This window comes from Cimex lectularius, unplaced genomic scaffold (genome assembly GCF_000648675.2).
Source record: "Cimex lectularius strain Harlan isolate CLEC.00 unplaced genomic scaffold, Clec_2.1 scaffold210, whole genome shotgun sequence".
NCBI classification, from domain to species: Eukaryota; Metazoa; Arthropoda; class Insecta; order Hemiptera; family Cimicidae; genus Cimex; species Cimex lectularius.
This window is the reverse complement of record NW_019392884.1, coordinates 265387-285049: the sequence shown is the minus strand read 5'-3', so window position 1 is coordinate 285049 and position 19663 is coordinate 265387. Positions and strand designations below refer to the sequence as shown.

Genomic DNA, 19663 nt, shown 5'->3' with positions numbered 1-19663 from the left:
ACATTTTTTACTATTTTAAAAGTTGATTCACCAAAGAAAAAAAAATAAACAAAACAGTCTCAAGAGCTCTTTTTTTAAAAAAAAGGAAACCTGGGATTATTAAAACTAAAAATCTTAATTTTTTTAAAAATATACCGTAAAAGCATCGGTGTCGCAATTCACCCGCCGTCGACCTATAAAAAAAAAAACAAGACCAACAAGTAAAAAAACCTCGTTTTCAACACTGGATCCACACAAAATGACAAAAAGTTGGATCAAGCACAGCAAATGAAAGAGGGTTGGTTTACTGTCGGAGAGAGCAGGTGATAAGGCAGTGGGGAAGAGCGAAAGGGGAGGGTTTGGGACCGGTATGTCGGAGGGAGAGAAAATCGATTTGGACGGAAAAACGAAAAATATACAAATTATACAATCACTGTCTTCTTGACTCCCGGTTTATTTTATTCAATATAAATGCAATATAACAAAGCCAGTAAACGAAAGAAAAGAGGACAGCGAGGGATAATTCTTTCTCTTTTTTTCTTCTTTTCAATCGGAAAATATGGATGGGAATTTTCAAGATATGAGAATTAATAATACAACCACAAAATTTTAACTAAAAACTAATCCACTTTAGTCACTCCAATTACAAGTTTATATGCTACAACTTTTCTTGTACTTATGGACCTGCCTTTTATATGAAATTTGATCATCTAAGCATGAAACAACGCTTTTTTTTTTTATTAACATTGGGTATTTAAAAAAAAAGATTTTTACAAAATTTTTCTTTCTATGGAATGAGTTTTTTTTTTGACATTCTAAGAGTCAACAGTTGTGAAATTCCTTGGTCTTAAAATATATGAATTTAATATTCATTTTAGTGTCTGATTTCCTTTTTATTCTAAACCAAAATGTTTCAGGTTTGATTTTTATATTTAAGTAGCACTCATCACCAGATCAATCTAAGTCTTATTTTTAGTCCAAGTAATCCACAACATGCGGACGACAAAAGAATTAAAATTATAAAAAAAAAGAAAAATAATTAAAACAAAAAATAAAAAACCATACTTAATAGTAAAATTCATTTAAATATTTGTACAGTTCATTTTAATTAATACATGGTCATATCAATTCCATTCTATATATTATTAACCAGAGAGAATACCTTAAATTCTTATAAACTATTTTTTTTCTTTTTTAATTTTTTTTTATATATTTTTATACAAAGTTACAAAGAAAACAACGCCTAGGGTCGCAGGGCGTTTTGAGTTTTCTTTTATCCATTTTTTTAAAAAAACAAAAGGAAAACAAAGTGTTCGTATTATTAAATAAAAACTTGTGTGTATTGCGGTGTTGAAGTTTGGATACCAGGTGATGGGGTACACAGCAAATTGTCCGTTATCGCTGGGTAACCGATCACGGGCCCAAAACCACTCTCACTCACTCTCATTTATCTCTCACTCTCGTTGACATTACGCGGATTCCTCATCGTCCACGTCCTCCTCCTCGTCATCTGAAAAAAAGAGAAAAAAATATACATAAACGAGATTAATTGCATGGGAGTGAAGAGATTGGTGGGGAGCGACCGTATTGACGATGAGAAGCGCCCTTTTGGGGGTGAAGAAAAAGGGGGTGGTAAAACTCACTAAGCACATTATTGCTTCGGTAATTTTTTATTTAATTAAAATATTTATTTCCATTATTTTATAAGTAACACAAAATTTAAAAAAACTCCACGTAATCTCTTAGCTGCTGTAAAATTTAAGCTTTTTTCTCAGAAAAAAACTATTTTCCTTTTTTCTTTATATAAAATATTTCAAATCCTTATAAAAGCAAGAAATGTTACTTTTTTTAAACTGCTGTGAACAAAAATCGTTCAAGCTCTACGGACAAGTGCCTCCTCAAATTTACTTACAACCTCGATAACACCAAATACTTTGCCATCATTCAGCACAATGTATAAAAATTTTAAATTTTTTATGACGAATAAATTAAATCTTAAAATTTAAAAAGATAGTTCTTAACTCACAAGAAGTTGTTTTTCAACGAACCGGATTTCGAGCTTTTAGCTCATCATCAGGTTAAGTTCTACAACCTGATGATGAGCTAAAAGCTCGAAATCAGGATCGTTGAAACGTGCGAGTAGGAACTATCTTTTTAAAAGGATTGAACACCGCACTCACTCCACCATTCATCATTTCTACGAATAAATTAAAACCATTATGTACTTTGTGCTTAACCTGACAATTTTTAGGGCTAACGGAAATTATAAAAAACAAGAGCGAGGACATAAAATGTCTGTTATGCCATCCATCCAGCACAATATATATCAATTTTCGATTTTTTTGTGCGGTAAAGAACAATTTTAAACAAACAAAAACCACTATCGGTAATTTGAGGTTTGCAAGGCGAAAACCTGACAATTTCAAGGGTTCATGTTAAATAAAAATTATAAAAACAACTGAAGCCATAAAACATCTGTAGTGCCATCGAGTACTTTTTTTTAGGCAAATGTAAGAACAATTTTAGACAAAATTAAAACCGTTATATAGTTTGTGATTGGCAAGAAAAAACCTGACAGTGTCAAGCTTTTATGCTAACTAGAAATTATATACATAAAAAGTTAAAGCCATAAAGTCTGTTGTGCCATCTTTCAGCAAATTTTTTTTAAATGGCAAACGTACAAACAATTTTTAAACAAATTGAAATTATTATCTGCTGTTTGTGGTTTGAAGAGGAAAACCTAACAATTTCAACCATTTAGGCTAACCAGAAATTAGAACAATAGTGAAACCATAAAACGTCAATTTGCAACCCTAAATTTTTTTTTATTGAAATTCCTATTGTTTCGCCCTCCTGCTCTATTTTTTCCTTCAGGGTTTTCAAGTAAAAAATCATCAAGATCGCTTCAGATCGAAAAATAAAATATAATGTGGCTATACAAGTGGTGTAATTTTGACTTTATTTATAAAGGTTGTAACAAACCACATGTTAAAAAAGCCGTCCACATCTCTTTAATGACATTTAACAGTAAAACCACCCACAGATATCGAATAAGGTCGGCGAGGTAAAACCGTATCACGCCCCCCCCCCGATGGTGGTGGAAATTTTCAAGAATAGTAAGCTTTGGCTTAGACAATAACCTGGTGAAGTTTGTTGAGTACTAAAAAAAACTTGTCCTTCCATGCCAAAAAGGATTCCTGAGTTTAGAAACGAATTTCAAGTATGCAGAACGGTTCATGGACAATTATTTTATTTAAAAATAAACCTGAGCCGGCATAGAGAATTGCGGCATGTTAAAAATTTAAATATAAAGAAGTAGACCCCCAAGTTTTGGGCTTCAACTGGCAAAACCAAGTTGCCAATTAGCGCGAACATTTGTTAGGTTCCCCCCCCAGTCAATAAAAAACATCGGACACCTTGACTGATGGAGCCACGCTTTTTACACATCGACAAAAGTTTTTACTTGAATGTGTCCTAAAGGAAATTTCCGAATTAAAAGTCCTGTCTTAACGAGAATAAAGGATTTATAGAGCCAGGACGGAAAATTGATATTTAAAGAGAGGGCAAACATGGATTCGGCGTTGTTTCTGCCCCTCCATCACGTTGTTAAATGGGCCATGCGCGTTGCCCTCTCCTATAGGGCTAGCCGCCTTATGTTGGAATAAAAAAACATTGGTTTTAACCCAGCACACCATAAAAACCACAATTTTTATTTCAAATTCCTATAACGAAAAAAAAGTTTAACCTTTCCGCCATTATATCAATTAATTTTTAAGTTTAATGAAAGAATTTTCCTTGAAATTGAAAAAAAAAAAATAAATAAATAAATAATAATAATAATATATCGAGTCTTTTCCCCATTGAAATTTCCACACTCGATCAAAAAGCGATAACCATAAATGACAGTTTTTCCTCTGGATTCTAAATAAATTCCACTGGGCGTAAAACGTTCTTCGTTTTTTCATCCCCCCTTTCACCAAGGCATTATCGCAATCCTCAGTGGAAACCACGTGGCCCCGACCGCACGTTATCTAATGCATTAAATTTTATCTAGTATACAAGATCTCTTTTTCTTCTTCCCCTGCCACCAGATTGAAATAATTAGTCACGGCTTTCTATCAACCACAGCACGAAAGTTATCAAACAAGTGGAAAAATATAATCTATACATATAAAAAAAAACCTCAAGGGGATTTGTTTTTTATTAGAATTTTATATAGCTTTTATAAGGTAAAATCACCTTTTTAATAAATTAATAACTAAAAAAACAAAAACTACCATATGGCTCTTCTTTCAATTTCCAAATTCAATCAAGTATAAAATGAGGTTCGACGAAAAAAAAAATTCTATGCTGGTTATTGCATACAAAATTGTTACATATTCATCTAAATACATGAAATTTGTTTTAGTGTAGCATGATTTAAATATGTAAGCTGTTTACTGTTATAAATGGACAAGGTCCAAGAATTCACAAGTCCCCCCCTTTGGTCAATTTACATAATTAATCCTAATTATATTATCGATAATAAAAAGTGTTTAACTTTTAATTCACAAGAATTAAAAGACAGGTCGTGAGACAGGGAGGCAACATTGTGTTGGAATGTTCTAAGTCACATAAAAATATGTATTTTTTAAATATTACATATTCAAATAAATATTCCTTTCTGCCTAATCTACACTAATTGTATTATCAATAATAAAGAGAATAAATATATCTTGTTATTCACAAGAATTAAAAATGAATTGAGAAAGGGGGGAAACAAGCTGCTGGAACGTTCTAGGCCACACAAATAACCCTTACCAGCACCTCTAGATTAGACAGTTGACTTTATTTCAAAATCCACATTTTTTACAAAATTGTATGTGTAGTATTTTTTTTTTTTTTTGTTGGCTTTTTGCCTTATTTTTGTTGATTCCTAGAGGAGAAATCGGATAGAGAAGAAAAATCAGTTTTTTGTGTATTTAACAAGTTTCGGTTCTCTTTGAGTCATGCCACACACACACACACACACTTTTTTTTTGTAAATTCGAGCCTATTCCAGCCCAAATGCTTCATTTCAAAAGGCACATACTTGTTTATGTTTTTATATTTTTTTTTATTGTTACTTTTTAAATGAGACAAAAATATTAATAAGGTCTAGATTGGATAGATACACCATTAGAATCCCCTTGTAAAATTTAATTAGGCCAACAATTTAAACAGATTAACCCGAAGAATGATAGAGTACTCTAGGGCAGCTGTCAATGATTTGTCATGTATTTAATTTATAGCGTAAATGGTCGTGTTCATCCCCGAGGAATAACGACTACTCTGCGACAGTGTGTATTTATTAGCGTGAATGTCTTATCCTCAAGGCCGACAAATATTAACTATACTGATCTAAAAAAAATCCCTTTTTTTATCGAGGAGAATTTCAATTTGTTGTTTTTATCGATTAAACTTCTAAACTAGCTCAAAATTAAATATAAATACGATTTAGTACATAAAAAATTAATACCATCCCCGGTTCAGAGAAAAATAAAGGTTCTATTGATTTCTCTCTCTCTCTCTCTCGCGATTTTTTGGTGGGACTCCCACCACCAAAGGTCATCAATCTTCTAGTTCCAACTGATCACGATTGATTTTTTTTTTAAATTTACTAGCGTGAAAGGCTTATCCGCAAGGCCGAGAAATATTAACTATACTGATCTAAAATAAAAAAATCCCTTGTTTATCGACGAGAAAAAATAATATTACCATTTCAATTTGATGTTTTCATCGATTAAACCTTCTAAACAAGCTAAAAAATAAATATAAATACGGTTTAGTATATAAAAAATTAATACCATCCCCGGTTCAGAGAAAAATAATAGTTCTATTCATTTTGGTGCTTTTTTGGTGGGACTCCTAACATCAAAGGTCATCAATTCTTTAGTTCCAACTGATCATGATTGATTCAATCTTTGATAATTGATTTACCTTGTAAATAAGACAAAAAATAAATATAATCTAAGCAAAAAAGATAAAAATTTTAATTATTAATTTGAAGTTAGGTTTTAAGTGCTCAATTGCTCTGACTTTTGGGTTTTAACTTTATATGTGTAAATGTGTGGTGATTAGTGACTGTTAATCGATAATTATTTAGAAATCGTGAGATGCGGTCTGGTGTGATGTAGGTTTCAGAAAAACTTTTCTTTATCGTGCCAAAGTTTCGATCTTTATTGAGATCATCTTCAGGGCTCAAAGTGTTTGTCTTCTGTGTAATTGTGCCATTCTTGCGTGTCGTGTTGAGTCTTATATGTGTATTTTTTTGTCATTCTTTTTATGGTATATTTGAAAAATAAATGAACAAATAATAAAAGTACGGTTTTGTGTGAAAAAATAATAAAAAGGTAAAAATATTAGGAATAGGAGAAATCACCTAATTCGTCTGCTTCGCTCAGTCGATCCATCTCATCTTCCTCGCCTTCGACCTCTTCTTCTTCTTCTTCGTCGAGGATCTCCTCGATGACTTCGCCCTCTCCGTTCTCCTCCTCCTTCTTCGCCTTCTTCACGTCCTCGCTCTTGTCCTGGGGATAATCAAAAGAGAAAAATGGAAAAATGAGCGAGAAAAGTTTTAAAAAGAAATAAAAAGGAAGTCGGGTCGAGATGGAAAAAGGACGCCGGCCGGTGGGCGGAGCGCCGCTGGAGGGGAAACCGACGGCCCCACTACCCAACTCCCCCACCGGCCGCCGTTCCGCTAAAACTGCATGAAATACGGATAATAAAAAAACCCTAGCCATCTTTCTTCCTTTAAAAAAATTTACAAATTTTTTCCTATACCGGAAAATGGAAAACTGATAAAACAAAAACAAAAAGGGTTTATATTGAAAAGTATAAGACGCACATAGGGTTGCGTGTTTATAAGCAATATTAATTAAAATCCGTTCAACTTCAACAAGTTATCGAGTAAAAACGGGGCTTACTTAAAAAAAAAATATATATATATATATGATAAAATAAATAGACCTGTTGCATTTATAAGCGTTTTGGAAAATTTCCATTATTGGAGAAAAAAATCCGAGGAGAAAAAATCATGACAAAGGCTGTAAAATCGTTAAATAACAAAATTTCAGCTGAAGAAAAGACAGCTGAAAATAACTAAGTTCATTATAACTAGAGCATTCCTAATTAATTATATTAAAGATTTAATTTTTGAATTAAAATTGTTTGGGAAAAAAAGTGTTTTTTGTTTAACTTATTACTTGAATGGTTATTATTTACAAAAAAGTTTAGAATTATTTTTTTGTTTTTTAATTAAATTTAGTTTTTTTTTTATTAAAGTCGATTATTTAAAAAGAAAGTTAATATTTGAAAACTGAGGGTAAAAAAGACTCGGAAGCCGGCCTATTGATTCACCTAGCCTCGCTTGGGTACGCGCTTACGGAATCGGCCAACTTGAAATCAAGGACAATAGCCTCGCTGGCGGGCCCCGGGCAAAGGGGGGACGCCATATTCATAACAACATGTCACCTAAGTGTTTACGGAATAAATAACGGGAAAAAAGCGCGAAGCCGACTCTCGAGAGATGCCGGCGTCTTTTCTCGAGCGGTGCCGGCGGCGTCTCGGCCGGCCGCGTGCTCGCGTCACATGGACGAAAGCGGGCCGCGTCGGCCACCGCGGCTCTCGAGTCCCTCGGGTCATATCTGTCGAAAATAATTTTCCACTCACCTCAGCGGGCCTTTTGGTCCCTTTTACTCCGTCTGTGCCCGCTTTGTCGTTGTTTTCCGGCGTCGCCTTCTCCACGGCTACTTCCGAGTTGTTTTCTTTCGAACTCATCTTCAATTAATATTTGGGGGGAATTAAAAAAGACGTCGTTCCTGACTGAAAATAAAATAAAAAGAAGCGGGCCTCTTTTCTTTTTTCTGGAGATCTACTGAAGTTATTTATAAGGGGTAAAACGTTCGGGATTCACTCTCCGACTAACGCACTGCAAGTCTGCAAGACACACGACTCCCTTCTTTGTTCAAAACGTAGATGGCGCGAGAGTTGGGTTCGATAAAGCGAAAAAACCGGCTGCCTCCGACACGGTAAACCGGCCCGTCTCAAATCCGGCGGATCGAAGAATTTGGTCGAAAAACGAAAATTAGAAAGTCCAGAAGTAAAAAAGCGACTCGAAACGGAGGAATTGTCGTACAAAACGAGCCGGGATTTTGGCGACCCGAGGGGTTCGAGAGTACAAACGCCGTTCTGGCACCGGGTTCGAGGCTATTTTGCCGCGACTTCAGCGCTGACCCGCGCTACGGCTTGCCGCTCAAACCCTGGCCAGAGCCCCCACCAAAGCCCGACATCGGCCCTTACGGGCTTACCACGGTTCCGTTGGTCGAAACCCCAAAACCCCGGCCGGCCTACTCCTTATTCAATTATTATTTTCATCTTTTCATCTCCTTCTTCATTTTCCATCGAGAAAAACTCGCTTCACATAGAATTTTTTTTTAAATTATCACTATCAAAAATCAAAACTTACAAAACCACATTTTCTCCTCTTTCTTATGATTGCCATAAAACGATTTTTATTACGGTTTCTCAGCATTACATTCCCCCAAACAAGCTTAACATTACAATATAACATCACAAAAACAATGATACACAAAATTTCGAAACATTCTGTCCAAATTTGTAATATTAAATCTAACTAAACTTTTTTTTAACAGTCTAAAACTAAAATCAATAAACAAAAATACAATTTTTTTCACAATTATATAAACTGATATTATGCAAAACTTTCTTATATACTTAATGATTAGATTGATAATTCTTGCAAATTAAACATTAAATTTTTTTTCAAAATAAACAATTTCAGAAAATATTTGTTGTTTAAATTTTATAACGAATCCAATAAATTTCGATTAAATACTTTTTAAACTTAAAAGTTTTGACAAGTATGTTGCAGATTTGATATTTTTTCACATTTGACTAAATTATTTGCCACATGACTATTTTTTTGTTTAATAATACATATAATTTTATATATTTTTGTTATATTGAATCAACAAGGTCTTAGATTTTTTCTATGAGATAACCAATTAATTAACAGTTTGAGAAAATATCTGTTTTTAAAATCCCATAACGAACACAATAAATTTTGAGTAAATACTTTTCATTCTTAAAAGTTTTGACAAGTACCTTGCAGATTGATTTTTTGTCACATTCAACAAAATTATTTACTACAATTACATAAAATTTTATATATTTTTGTCATACCAAATCAATAGTTAGATTTTTTTCCTCTACAAGATAAACAATTAATTAATAATTTGAGGAAATATCCATTGTTCAGATCTTACAACGAATTGTGATTAAATATTTTCAATCTTATAAGTTTTGACAAGTATGCTGCAGATTTGATTTTTTTTTAACATTTGACAAAATTATTTACCACAATTAAGCCTTTTTTTTAATATTACATTAGGCTTAGATTTTTTTTACAAGACAAGCAATAATTAGTGAAAATATCTGTTGTTTAAATCTTATATGAATTCAATATTACGAAGTAAAAGAACTATTTTCAATCTTACATTTTTTTGTAAAGCATATGCTGCAGGTTTAATTATTAGTCTCTCAAATTTGACAAAATTACCATTTACCATAATTGCACATTTTTCTTTTTTTTATACATGCTAATCTTGCAATAGATATATATTTTTTTGTCTTACACAAAATGAAAATTATTAATTTTTTTCTCTCTACAAGATAAACAATTAATTAACAATTCGAGACAATATCTGTTGTTTAAATCTTATAAGGAATAATATAAAATAAATAGTTCAAAGTATAAGAAAGACTTTTTAAACTAACATTTTTTTCTAAAATATATGATTCAAGATTTGATTTCTTTTTCACATCTGACAAAATTATTGTTTACCACCACACTTGGCTTTTTATTTTTAAATATACGTGCTAAGCTTACATTCAATTTTATATATATTTTTGCAACGTGCAATAAAATTAGTCTTACAATAGAGTTTATTACAATGACGTTAATGGTGATAATTTGTGTACCTAAAGCTTACAATCAATTTTATATTTTTTTGTAACATGCAATAACATTGTCTTACAATAAAGAGTTACATCGATGGTTTATTACAATGATGTTAATGGTGATAATTTGTGTATTTATTGGTCATAAGCACAATTTTCTTCTATTACTAACAAAAAACAAATACATAATTTATTAAAATAGTTATCTAAATGTATTATAATAAACGAAATAAATTTAAATTTATAGTTTTGTTATTCTTATACTTTAATTCTTTTCAGTTGTACACAATTTCAGAAAAGTTTATGCTACAGAACTGATTTTGTGTCAGATCAAAAAAACCATTAATTAAAATTTGAACCAAATTTGATTATTATTAATTGTAGCGGTTGTACAACTAATTTGGTCTTTTCATATAGATAGCTTTGTTATGCTTACGTTTGATTTTATATTAAATATTCTCTCATAAGATGCAATTACTGTCTGACAATTGTAATAACAAGTGTTAAATAGGCTGATTTATCTTGCGTTAATGATGATGGTTTGTCAATTATTTTAATTTAATTTGACAACTTCAGTAAAATTATTACGGTTGTGTTACAACAGAATGAACAAAACGACAATATTAGCCCGTATTATTTCTACAGAAAGTGCTTCAAATGTAAATTGTACAAACAATTTTTGAAATTCGCAACAATTTATTGATAGCTGTCAATTTAAACTGCATTTAATATATATATATATATAAAAAACTGGNAAAAAAAAAGATTGGTCAGGATAAAAAGCAAATTTATTCTTCACCTTTTGTGCTACTAATACTAACCACAATTTAATTTAATAATGAGATATGTCAAAGCTTATTCAGAAGTATTTAGATGGATCAGAACATTTTTAGACCTTTGGATATTAAAAAAATATACTTTTTATTGACTAACAAGGAGTGAATATCTGTTTTATTCTTATTTCTTTTCTACAATAACAATTTATTTCCCTCGTTAAAAATTTCTCCCAGACTAGTGTGATTCAAACTAGAGTAAGGTTATTTGATAAAGAGCAGGTCAACCCTGTTCCATCTGGTTCGACGTTGAGCGCCTTGATGGTCCCGTCATCGACAACCATGGAATACCGTTTGGATCTGAGCCCTCCGAGCGGTGGCAAATTGATCTCCAGGCCCATCGCCTTCGTGAATGCCGCAGCAGGGTCAGCCAAGAGCCTGACCTGAAAAATAAATGTTTGTTTACACGGACAGTAATAATTATATCTCCCTCCCTCGTGTAAATTTAGATTAAGAGACAAAAACTCATAGATAAGAGATAAAATGGGAAAAATTTATTTAGCACAATCATTTGCTGTTAAAAAAAAAAAAAAAAAAAAAAATCAAGTTCAAACCTGCTGTTATTAACTCAAAGGCAAAAACTGGACCCTTGTATTTTAATTATTTCAAACTAAATTTATTTTAATTTTATTAATTACAACTTATTTTAACTAAAACAGGACCAGAAATGCATGAGTTTTAATAATCTTAATTGTTACGGTTTGAAAGAAAATTCGCCAAAACACTATCATTTAGTGATACATTAAAATATAACAATTTATATTTTTGCGAAAAATCAAATGAGCAATCATATGAAAAGAAGTTAGCCCCCCCCCATTCTTCAAGTGTCCGAGCGAGATGCTGATTCTCAAATCGCCTTTCGACTAGCTCGCAGTACTACTACGACAAAGGTATTTTCATGAAGCCTTCTGATGACTATTTTAGAGCTTATCCTTACATTCTAGACAGTTTGGATTTGAACTATCTATCAAGGAAGCTGTAGTGCAACAAGAGCAATAAAACAATCTCCAGCCTTCAAAGTTGTCCAGATCGCAATAGACTTCTGGTGGCTCTAAGCTATAGACCATGGTAGCTCTACGACCATGTAGAGCACGATACACCCAGGACTTGGGCTATGTAATGACCACCGGGAGAGATATAAACTTAAAACTATGGTTTTAAGAAAAAAAGAAGCAATAATGAAATTTTGACTCAATTTTATTTTCATCAAAGAAATCAATTTAAAAAAAATTAACTCACTAGGCAAGTTGGTTCTGGAAAGGACGAAATTGATTTTTTTAAATATTTTTAACCTAAGGAGTGTGGAAGGATTAGAAACACGGTATAAAGGTACATAACATTTATGTTGTGTTTTTGCTTTAAGCCAACTATTCATCTTTTATATCTACTACGAATCATTGATTATTTACTAATCCCAATAAATTATTTTCATTAACATTTATATTTTAAACATGCAGTAAGCAGATTATTCTTTCTTGAAAAAAAATTTTTTTTTTTAGAATGTTATCTTATGATAAATAAGCGATACATCCTCCGCTTATCAACTGTTTTCACACAATTTACATTGTACAAATTGTTATCCACGATTTAAATTTTTTTTTATCACTATCAACTGCACTACAACTATTGTTTTATGAGTGAATAAAAAAAATTAAACAAACTGCAATACAAATTTTAAGACACAAGGATTATAATGGTTTCAAGAAGTAGAGAACATATTTTTTTACTAGGGAAAATTCTTGCATGAATGTTGTGATAAGCTTTTAAAAATAATAATAACAGGGGAAAAGTTAATCAAATATTTTTAGGTATTCTCTTGTTATTTATTTTAAGTCAGATATAAAAGTCAAAACTTTTTTTTTAGAAGTCATTAAAACATTTGATTTGGCAAATTAAGCTTATTAGCCTAACTTTTCTCTCTCTGTAGAAGACAAATAAAGATAAAACAGGTCAATCAAAATAATTAATTTAATTTTGCTATTCAACGATTTTGTAATCTTTTTTTCGTCATCAAACAACTTATTTTGTAATATTAGAGAACTAGATTTTATTGGGCATTCCAAAATAATCAATACAGAAAATATCAGAAATTTTTCAGACTGATCGTTATTTTCTTGAAACCCAGTTCCAACTCCACATACTTACCTCAATTTTTATTTACCCCAAATTGTTTACATTATGTAATTATTCAATTTAACGTCTGAAAATTGTCAAATGAACTATAAAGTACTTATAATTACTGAAATTCCTAATGAATAAAAAATATTAAATTACATCTACTGGTCATTAAATAGCAATGTAAAACTGTGATTCAAAATTGATGCGATTATAAAATACGAAAGCGCCAAAATTGCATTTTCTTCAAAAGTGTACTAAATTAGCTGCATTCTTATTATTTAAAAATCTAGTATAAAATGATTGTAAAAAAAATTTAATTGAAGGTTTAAAGAAAATATATTATTTCGATGCCAACTGTTCTTTGCCAATAGATTGTTCATAAAGGCTTGAATGAACAAATCAGCAATATCAGGTTTCAAAGGGAGATTTTATTTGAACAATTTTTACAATACACTTCTTCAAGATGTAAGTCTTCGGTGTGAACAAGGTCCATGTGAATGTCTGCTCAAACGTTTCAGAATCGGCTAGGTTTTTATCAAGGTGGAAAGTTGGGAAAATCAATACTTCAAGTTTTCTTTTTATTTATAAACAACAGAGAAGTAATAAAAATGTTTAAATATTCAAATAACAGAATGGTTAAATTAAAATAATACTAAAAAAAAGGAATAACACTTTTTTTTACAAATCACAAGACGCAACTACAAAAAAAAGTTTAGCGAAGCAATGATTTTTACAACTTCCCTAAATTACAATCAACATACATCTGTACTGGTGATAAAATTTATTGCAAAACAAAAGTAATGCAATTTATAATAATCATCCATCTTTACAAATCTGCACAAAATTCGGGGGATTTACAATATTAAAAATATTACAAAATAAAAAACGGTAAAAGGTAAGCCATGGGAAAATTTTTATTTCTGGGAAAAATGAAATTTTAAGTTAAAATTACAATTAAAAATAAAATAAAAAGAATAGCTATTAAGACTTTATCTTCAATTAATTACCTTTCCCTCAAAAGCCTGTAGACCTGTAAAAGAATATTGGGAAACAAGCAAGAACAATTACACAACAAAATAATTCTTTAATTATTTAACTTCCTAGCAGCAGCTGGAAAAAAAATAACCTGAAGACATTACATCGGATCAACCTTGTCAAAACATTTGGATCCAAATAAATATTTTCATTAAAAACCTTCAATTATATTTTAATAAGCTTTAGAAATACTTACTCTGATGTCTATGCCTTATTTTTACAGATAAAATGAAAATATGAGGTTTTATACCTTTCCTTTAGCTTTATGCTCTAAGCCCCAAGCAGCCATAACGAATGGATCGTTAACTGAAACACAAACTACTTCTCCAACTCCTTTTGATTTCAATGCTTCAGCGTCTTTTACATAACCAGGGAGATGAGTCTGTAACAAAAATTGGAAAAAAAAAATAATAGAGAAGTTGACATCAAGCTAGACGAAAATCATCAACGAAAGTGTTAATTCTATATTAGTTTCATTAATACATCCCAAATTGAATACCTTTGAGCATCCGGGTGTAAATGCTCCGGGGACGGCAAAAACGACAACTTTTTTGTTTGCGCACAACTCCTTCATATTAACTTTTCCAGCTGGAGTATCTTCAAACAAGACAACATCAGGAACTTGGTCCCCAACCTTTAAAAATACAAGGAAAAACATTTAAATCATTCAAATTTTCCCGCGATGATCGGCTGCATGTGTATCAATGGATAAAGGATTGTGTCTGATCACAATTCGTGATAACATGGGAAAGTTTCTCGGTGGAAATAATTTGACATGAGAAGCAATAATTCACAAGGTGACAAAAGCACTCATATAGAAAATGTTTTACAAAACAAAAAACAAAACCAACACAAAGTACAAATGACAGATTTTGTTGATTTTATTACTGTTTATCATACAAATATAAAGCATATAAAATATATATATTTTTTAAACTTGGACAATAAGGGAAAAAAGAAAGGATTTACTCCATAGTTATTACCACAGTCAGAAAATCCTGTATTTGTAACAAACATTCGTTATAGTTTTTTTCTCCAAATGGAATTTTACACCAATAAAAATGAATGGTGTAACCATATAAGAAAAACATTAATTAATATCGTTTCCACATGAAAGCGTTTGTGGATGTGGAAATTAAGTCTTACCACTATTCCATTGATTCCTGAAAGCCAATGTGAAACAACGCTCATAATGAAGTCTTCCAAACTTATCCATTACAGAACAAAAAACAATGAAAGCCAACAAATTAACAATTTCAGTATTACGTAGATATATTTTTGCTATTTCTGTTGGAAGTTTAAATTTTTTACTTGTGCGTAAAGTTTTTGATGGGTTTTTATTTTCCTCTATAAAGTTGCACATCTTTCGAAAAAGATTCTAATTGGACGTAGATTTTTTTTATATTATTATTTTGAAGTTGTTACTTACAACATAAATTCACTTTATTTTTTGCAAACACCATATTTTTCATTATGAAAAATAAAATAAAAAATTCCCTTTTGGACCAGCCGCATTATATTTCATGTCCGTAAATAAAAATCTCCAAATATCAACATTTATTCGATTTCGCACATGTTAAAATGTGCGAAAGTCGAATTAAGGTTGTGCCGATGAAAAATGTCCCTTCAGATTATTATATATAAAGAAGTACAATTTTTCACAACTCTCCAGAGGTTTTAAATTCAAAAAAGACACAGTTTGTTTTCAAAACAACTATAATTTATTTATTTTTTTAAAATATATATTTTTTTTATAAAGATCCGGGCATGACAGTCCGAGTTACAATTTTTTACATAAACAGAACGAAATTTATTACATATATAATATGTTAAAATAATCTAAGAAAACAATAACATACATTCAATGCTTTAAAAACATGTCAATTTGACGATATATAATTTTTTTTTTAATTACAAAATTTTTATTAAATAAAAAACAATTTGTCAATAAATAATCATAAGGTAAATTTTTACACGTGTATGGAATATTATTCTTTTGTTAATTCTTCAAGGGGAATAACAAAAATAACTGCACAGTTTGAAGATTCATACGTTTTATTAGAAAAAATAAAATAAAATAAAAATAAATTAAGAATCAATAGGATGTTTAATTTTTTTAAATAATTAAAAACTACATATAATCTCATCATGATAATCATAGGGAAAAATCATTTTATAAACAATGGCTGACGATTTTGTGAAAATAACAGCTGAAAAAAATTTGTTAAAAAAAAATCTCTTGAGTTCACATAAAACAATTTTTGCGTTTGTTGTCTCTATTGCAACAAAGTCGCAAAACGATGAGGAAGAAATTTGTTTTAAAATTTTCCAAAAAGTTGAAGCATGCATAAAAATAACAGAAACACCCTCTTAGGAAATTAGAGCAATAAAAAGATGCATTCTTGATATCTTCAAAAGAAGGATGTGTAAGAAACAAGATCAATTTTACCCAAAGCCATCTTTTACTCTAATTGTTTTATGAATTCGAAGTATATCAACAAATTATAATAAAGGGGTAAAAAAAAGATATTTCAGGAAAAAAAGGGTGGATTTATTTACCAGTAAACCTTAAAAAAAAAAAAAAAATGCCAACACACCACAATCCACAATACAAGGTGTAACAACAAAATCAGTGCGTTATCCCTGTGTTACCGTCTGAAACACTGGAGGATTTCTTGTTTGTTTAACACACAGAAGACAGTAAAGTAGACAAGGAATAACATTAAACCAACAAGAGAAGAATTAATGGGGAAAATATTTGTTTATTTATTCAGACTAAAAATTGGAGAAAAATAGTTCAATTAGATTGGAGGGGAGATTATAAATCATGTCTTACCGTTTGACCATTCTTTCAAATAAAAATGTGAACAAAATCCATCTTTTTAAGGATAAATGTTTTATTGGTAAACACACCAAAAATATACTTAAAAACCTAAAACCTGAATTAAATAAGTGTTATTTTTTATTAAAATCCAGTACTTTAATTTTTCATTTAATTATAATGAATGCAGGCCAAAACCCTGTCAGCGGATGAGAGAATATTGGAATCAGCCAATGCATTCTTTACAATTACAAATAAATAAATAAAGTACTCCAATTTTTTAATAAAAATAAAACCAGGGTCCATGGATGAATAGAAATCCATAAAGAAAATATGAGATAATTTTAGAGTTAGATATTTCAATGTCAAATTTTCTTTTTCATTTGACCCAATGGATCAAAAGATTATGAAATAAAATGTGCATTTACATGTAATTTACCCCCAGGCGGTTATTTCTCTGTTAGATAAATAAATCATAAAAAATACCTTTAAATACATGACGTGAAATATGAATATATATTTAGAATCAAAGTACGAATTAAAAAAAAAAAAAAAAAAAAATTGACTAGAAATAATAGCTTTACATATGAACTTAAAGCAAATTTTGGTCTCGAAATATAAACTGAAGGGAAAAGGTCTAGAAATAACAATATTCTGAACTATGAACAATTCTTGGTCTCAAAGCAGAAATTAAAGAAGAAAAAAATGATTTGTAAAAATAATAGTGTTACATCAGACCTATGAACAAATCTTGGTCTCAAAAAGCAAATTAAAGAAAAAACAATCTGTAGAAATAATAGCGTTAAATAAGAACTATGAACAAATTAACAAATCTTGGTCTCAAAATACAAATTAAAGAATAAAATGATCTGTAGAAATAATAGTATTACATCAGATTTATGAACAAATCTTGGTCTCAAAATACAAATTAAAGAAAAAAAATGATCTATAGAAATAATGTTACATCAGATCTATGAACCAATCTTGGTCCCAAAGTACAAATTAAAGAAAAAACTAATCTGTAGAAATAATAGCGTACATCTGAACTACGAACAAACCTTGGTCCTAAAATATAAATTAAAGAAAAATAATAATTTGAATTAATAATAGCGTTACATCTGTACTACTAACAAACCTGGGTTTCAAGTGCAAATTAAAGAAAAAATGATCTGTAGAAATAATAGTGTTACATCATCTCTTTTCAGAACTTTGTATTTTATATATATATTTTTTTATATACAAAAATCTTGGAAAGCGTGATCTAGGCAATTGATTTCTTCCATATAAAAAGCTTTCTTAAGTTTCCTTACAGACCTTGCAGAGTTGATAATATACAAGAACTTACAATCCTGATTTGTCTTTTATTTAGTTAATATACCAAATTGTTATTTTTATGTAATAAATATGTTACATAATTTAATTAGTGGATAAAAGATAACACTTTTTTTAAAAATATATTCCTGAGCGTAGGTCCTTGGAATTCTTGGGAGTACATGTAGGAAAGAAGTAGGAGGGATCAAGGACTTTGTTGTTTTAATGGTTTTTATTTATTTAATGGCTTTATTATTATTATAAAATGGATAAACATTTCAAAAGGCCATAGAATTTGGAAGATTCTCAGGAAAATTGTGGCGCAGAAGGGTGAACGTGGACGAAAGGAATGGTGGTCGATTTGCGTAAACACGTCCGGGAATCGGACTTTTCACTCGAAAAAAGTAAAATAAAAATGGTCTGGAAATAGAAGGAAAAACAAAATCGAAAAAAAAGTGACAAAATATTTCTGGTAAGAGCAGGCTTTAGGTTATAAAACCTGGATAGGTCCTACATAACCTTCTGAGTAAAAAAAATCAGTGCTAGAAATGCAGACGGTGATAAAAATAGGATTAAAAGTGAGAGGAAAAGCTAGTCGTACCTGAGCCATGGCAGCGGGGGTGGTGTGAAATTTAGTGAAACTGTTAGAGAAAGAACGGAAAGACCTCAGCGAACAGCGGCTGGCGACGGAATGCATAGCGGTTCGACTTCAATTCCGACCCTTCTTCGATTCCAGAAAGGCCGACCGCTGTGCCGCCTCTGCGATGCGGCGGCGGCCTTGAGAAAAAGCCAGGCACCGACCACGCGTATGGCATCGTGCCTTTTTAATTTTGTTTCGCCTACCCTGAAAAATTAAAATAAAAATAAGACCCCTCAATCCTAGGAGACATTCTGTATAAAAGGGGCTTTTCATTTTCATTTTTTGTGAAACGGATTTATGAATATTCCAATTCTCTGTCCTCGAGTCGCATACAAAAGAGTTTGAGGATGATGTTCCTTATTGACAACTTTAGTCTCAACAAATAAGGAAAGCCAAAGATCCTATTGTGTCTCCTATTTATCGACTTAAAAACGGCATTTGAATATGTAAAGAATAACGTAATCATCCAAACGATATTACACAAGAATATCGACATTCGAATTGTAAAAATCCTATAAGTACAAGGAAGAACTCATAAAAATGATGAATGGTAGAGGGAGGTGTTCCATCTTTTTAAAAAGATAGTTCCTACTTACACTAAGTTGTTTTTAACAGATTTCGAGCTTATAGCTCATCATCACGTTGAAGTTCTACTAGAACGAGATTTCTAGAGTTCGTCTAGAACTCCTTCAACCTGATGATGAGCTATAAGCTCGAAATCCGTTGAAAACAACTTACTGTGAATAGCATCTATTGTTTTAAAAAGAAGGAAGAACTCAGTCTACGGGGATGCGATGACAATCAAAACTAAAAACTGTGTAGATCAAAACGAGGAGATGATGATAGTACTAGGAAGTGGGTTTTTGTTCCCCTAGAGCTTTCTGGTTTGTACTTTCCTAATTGCTTAGTTCAATGCAATCGACTCCT

At 30.9% G+C, this 19663-nt stretch overlaps 2 protein-coding genes across 2 annotated transcripts; both read right to left on the bottom strand.

Annotated features, from left to right (window-relative positions):
* Window positions 1–404: 404 nt before the first annotated feature.
* LOC106674154 (bacchus) lies at window positions 405–8189 on the bottom strand. The gene is made up of 3 exons (XM_014406717.1): window positions 7669–8189; window positions 6380–6527; window positions 405–1489 (listed from the first exon to the last, which is right to left on the bottom strand). Exons 1-3 carry the CDS (start codon window positions 7774–7776, stop codon window positions 1449–1451), a joined length of 297 nt encoding a protein of 98 aa, XP_014262203.1. The 5' UTR covers window positions 7777–8189; the 3' UTR covers window positions 405–1448.
* A 2559-nt stretch (window positions 8190–10748) lies between these two features.
* On the bottom strand, window positions 10749–18885 carry LOC106674138 (peroxiredoxin-5, mitochondrial). Its single transcript, XM_014406674.2, has 4 exons — window positions 18698–18885; window positions 14464–14598; window positions 14215–14346; window positions 10749–11194 (listed from the first exon to the last, which is right to left on the bottom strand). The coding sequence occupies exons 1-4, from the start codon at window positions 18791–18793 to the stop codon at window positions 11000–11002; spliced, it is 558 nt and encodes a 185-aa protein (XP_014262160.1). The 5' UTR covers window positions 18794–18885; the 3' UTR covers window positions 10749–10999.
* Window positions 18886–19663: the final 778 nt, after the last annotated feature.

Bases quoted from the DNA above. Each gene is read 5' to 3' on its own strand.
- LOC106674154 (XM_014406717.1), bottom strand. From the start codon at position 7,776: ATGAGTTCGAAAGAAAACAACTCGGAAGTAGCCGTGGAGAAGGCGACG. The intron at 6,528-7,668 runs GTGAGTGGAAAA...GATTATCCCCAG, and splicing joins GGACCAAAAGGCCCGCTGAG to GACAAGAGCGAGGACGTGAA. The intron at 1,490-6,379 runs GTGATTTCTCCT...TCTTTTTTTCAG, and splicing joins GAGCGAAGCAGACGAATTAG to ATGACGAGGAGGAGGACGTG.
- LOC106674138 (XM_014406674.2), bottom strand. From the start codon at position 18,793: ATGCATTCCGTCGCCAGCCGCTGTTCGCTGAGGTCTTTCCGTTCTTTC. The intron at 14,599-18,697 runs GTACGACTAGCT...GTATTTTTAAAG, and splicing joins CCCCCGCTGCCATGGCTCAG to GTTGGGGACCAAGTTCCTGA. The intron at 11,195-14,214 runs GTATAAAACCTC...TTTATTTTTCAG, and splicing joins AGCATAAAGCTAAAGGAAAG to GTCAGGCTCTTGGCTGACCC.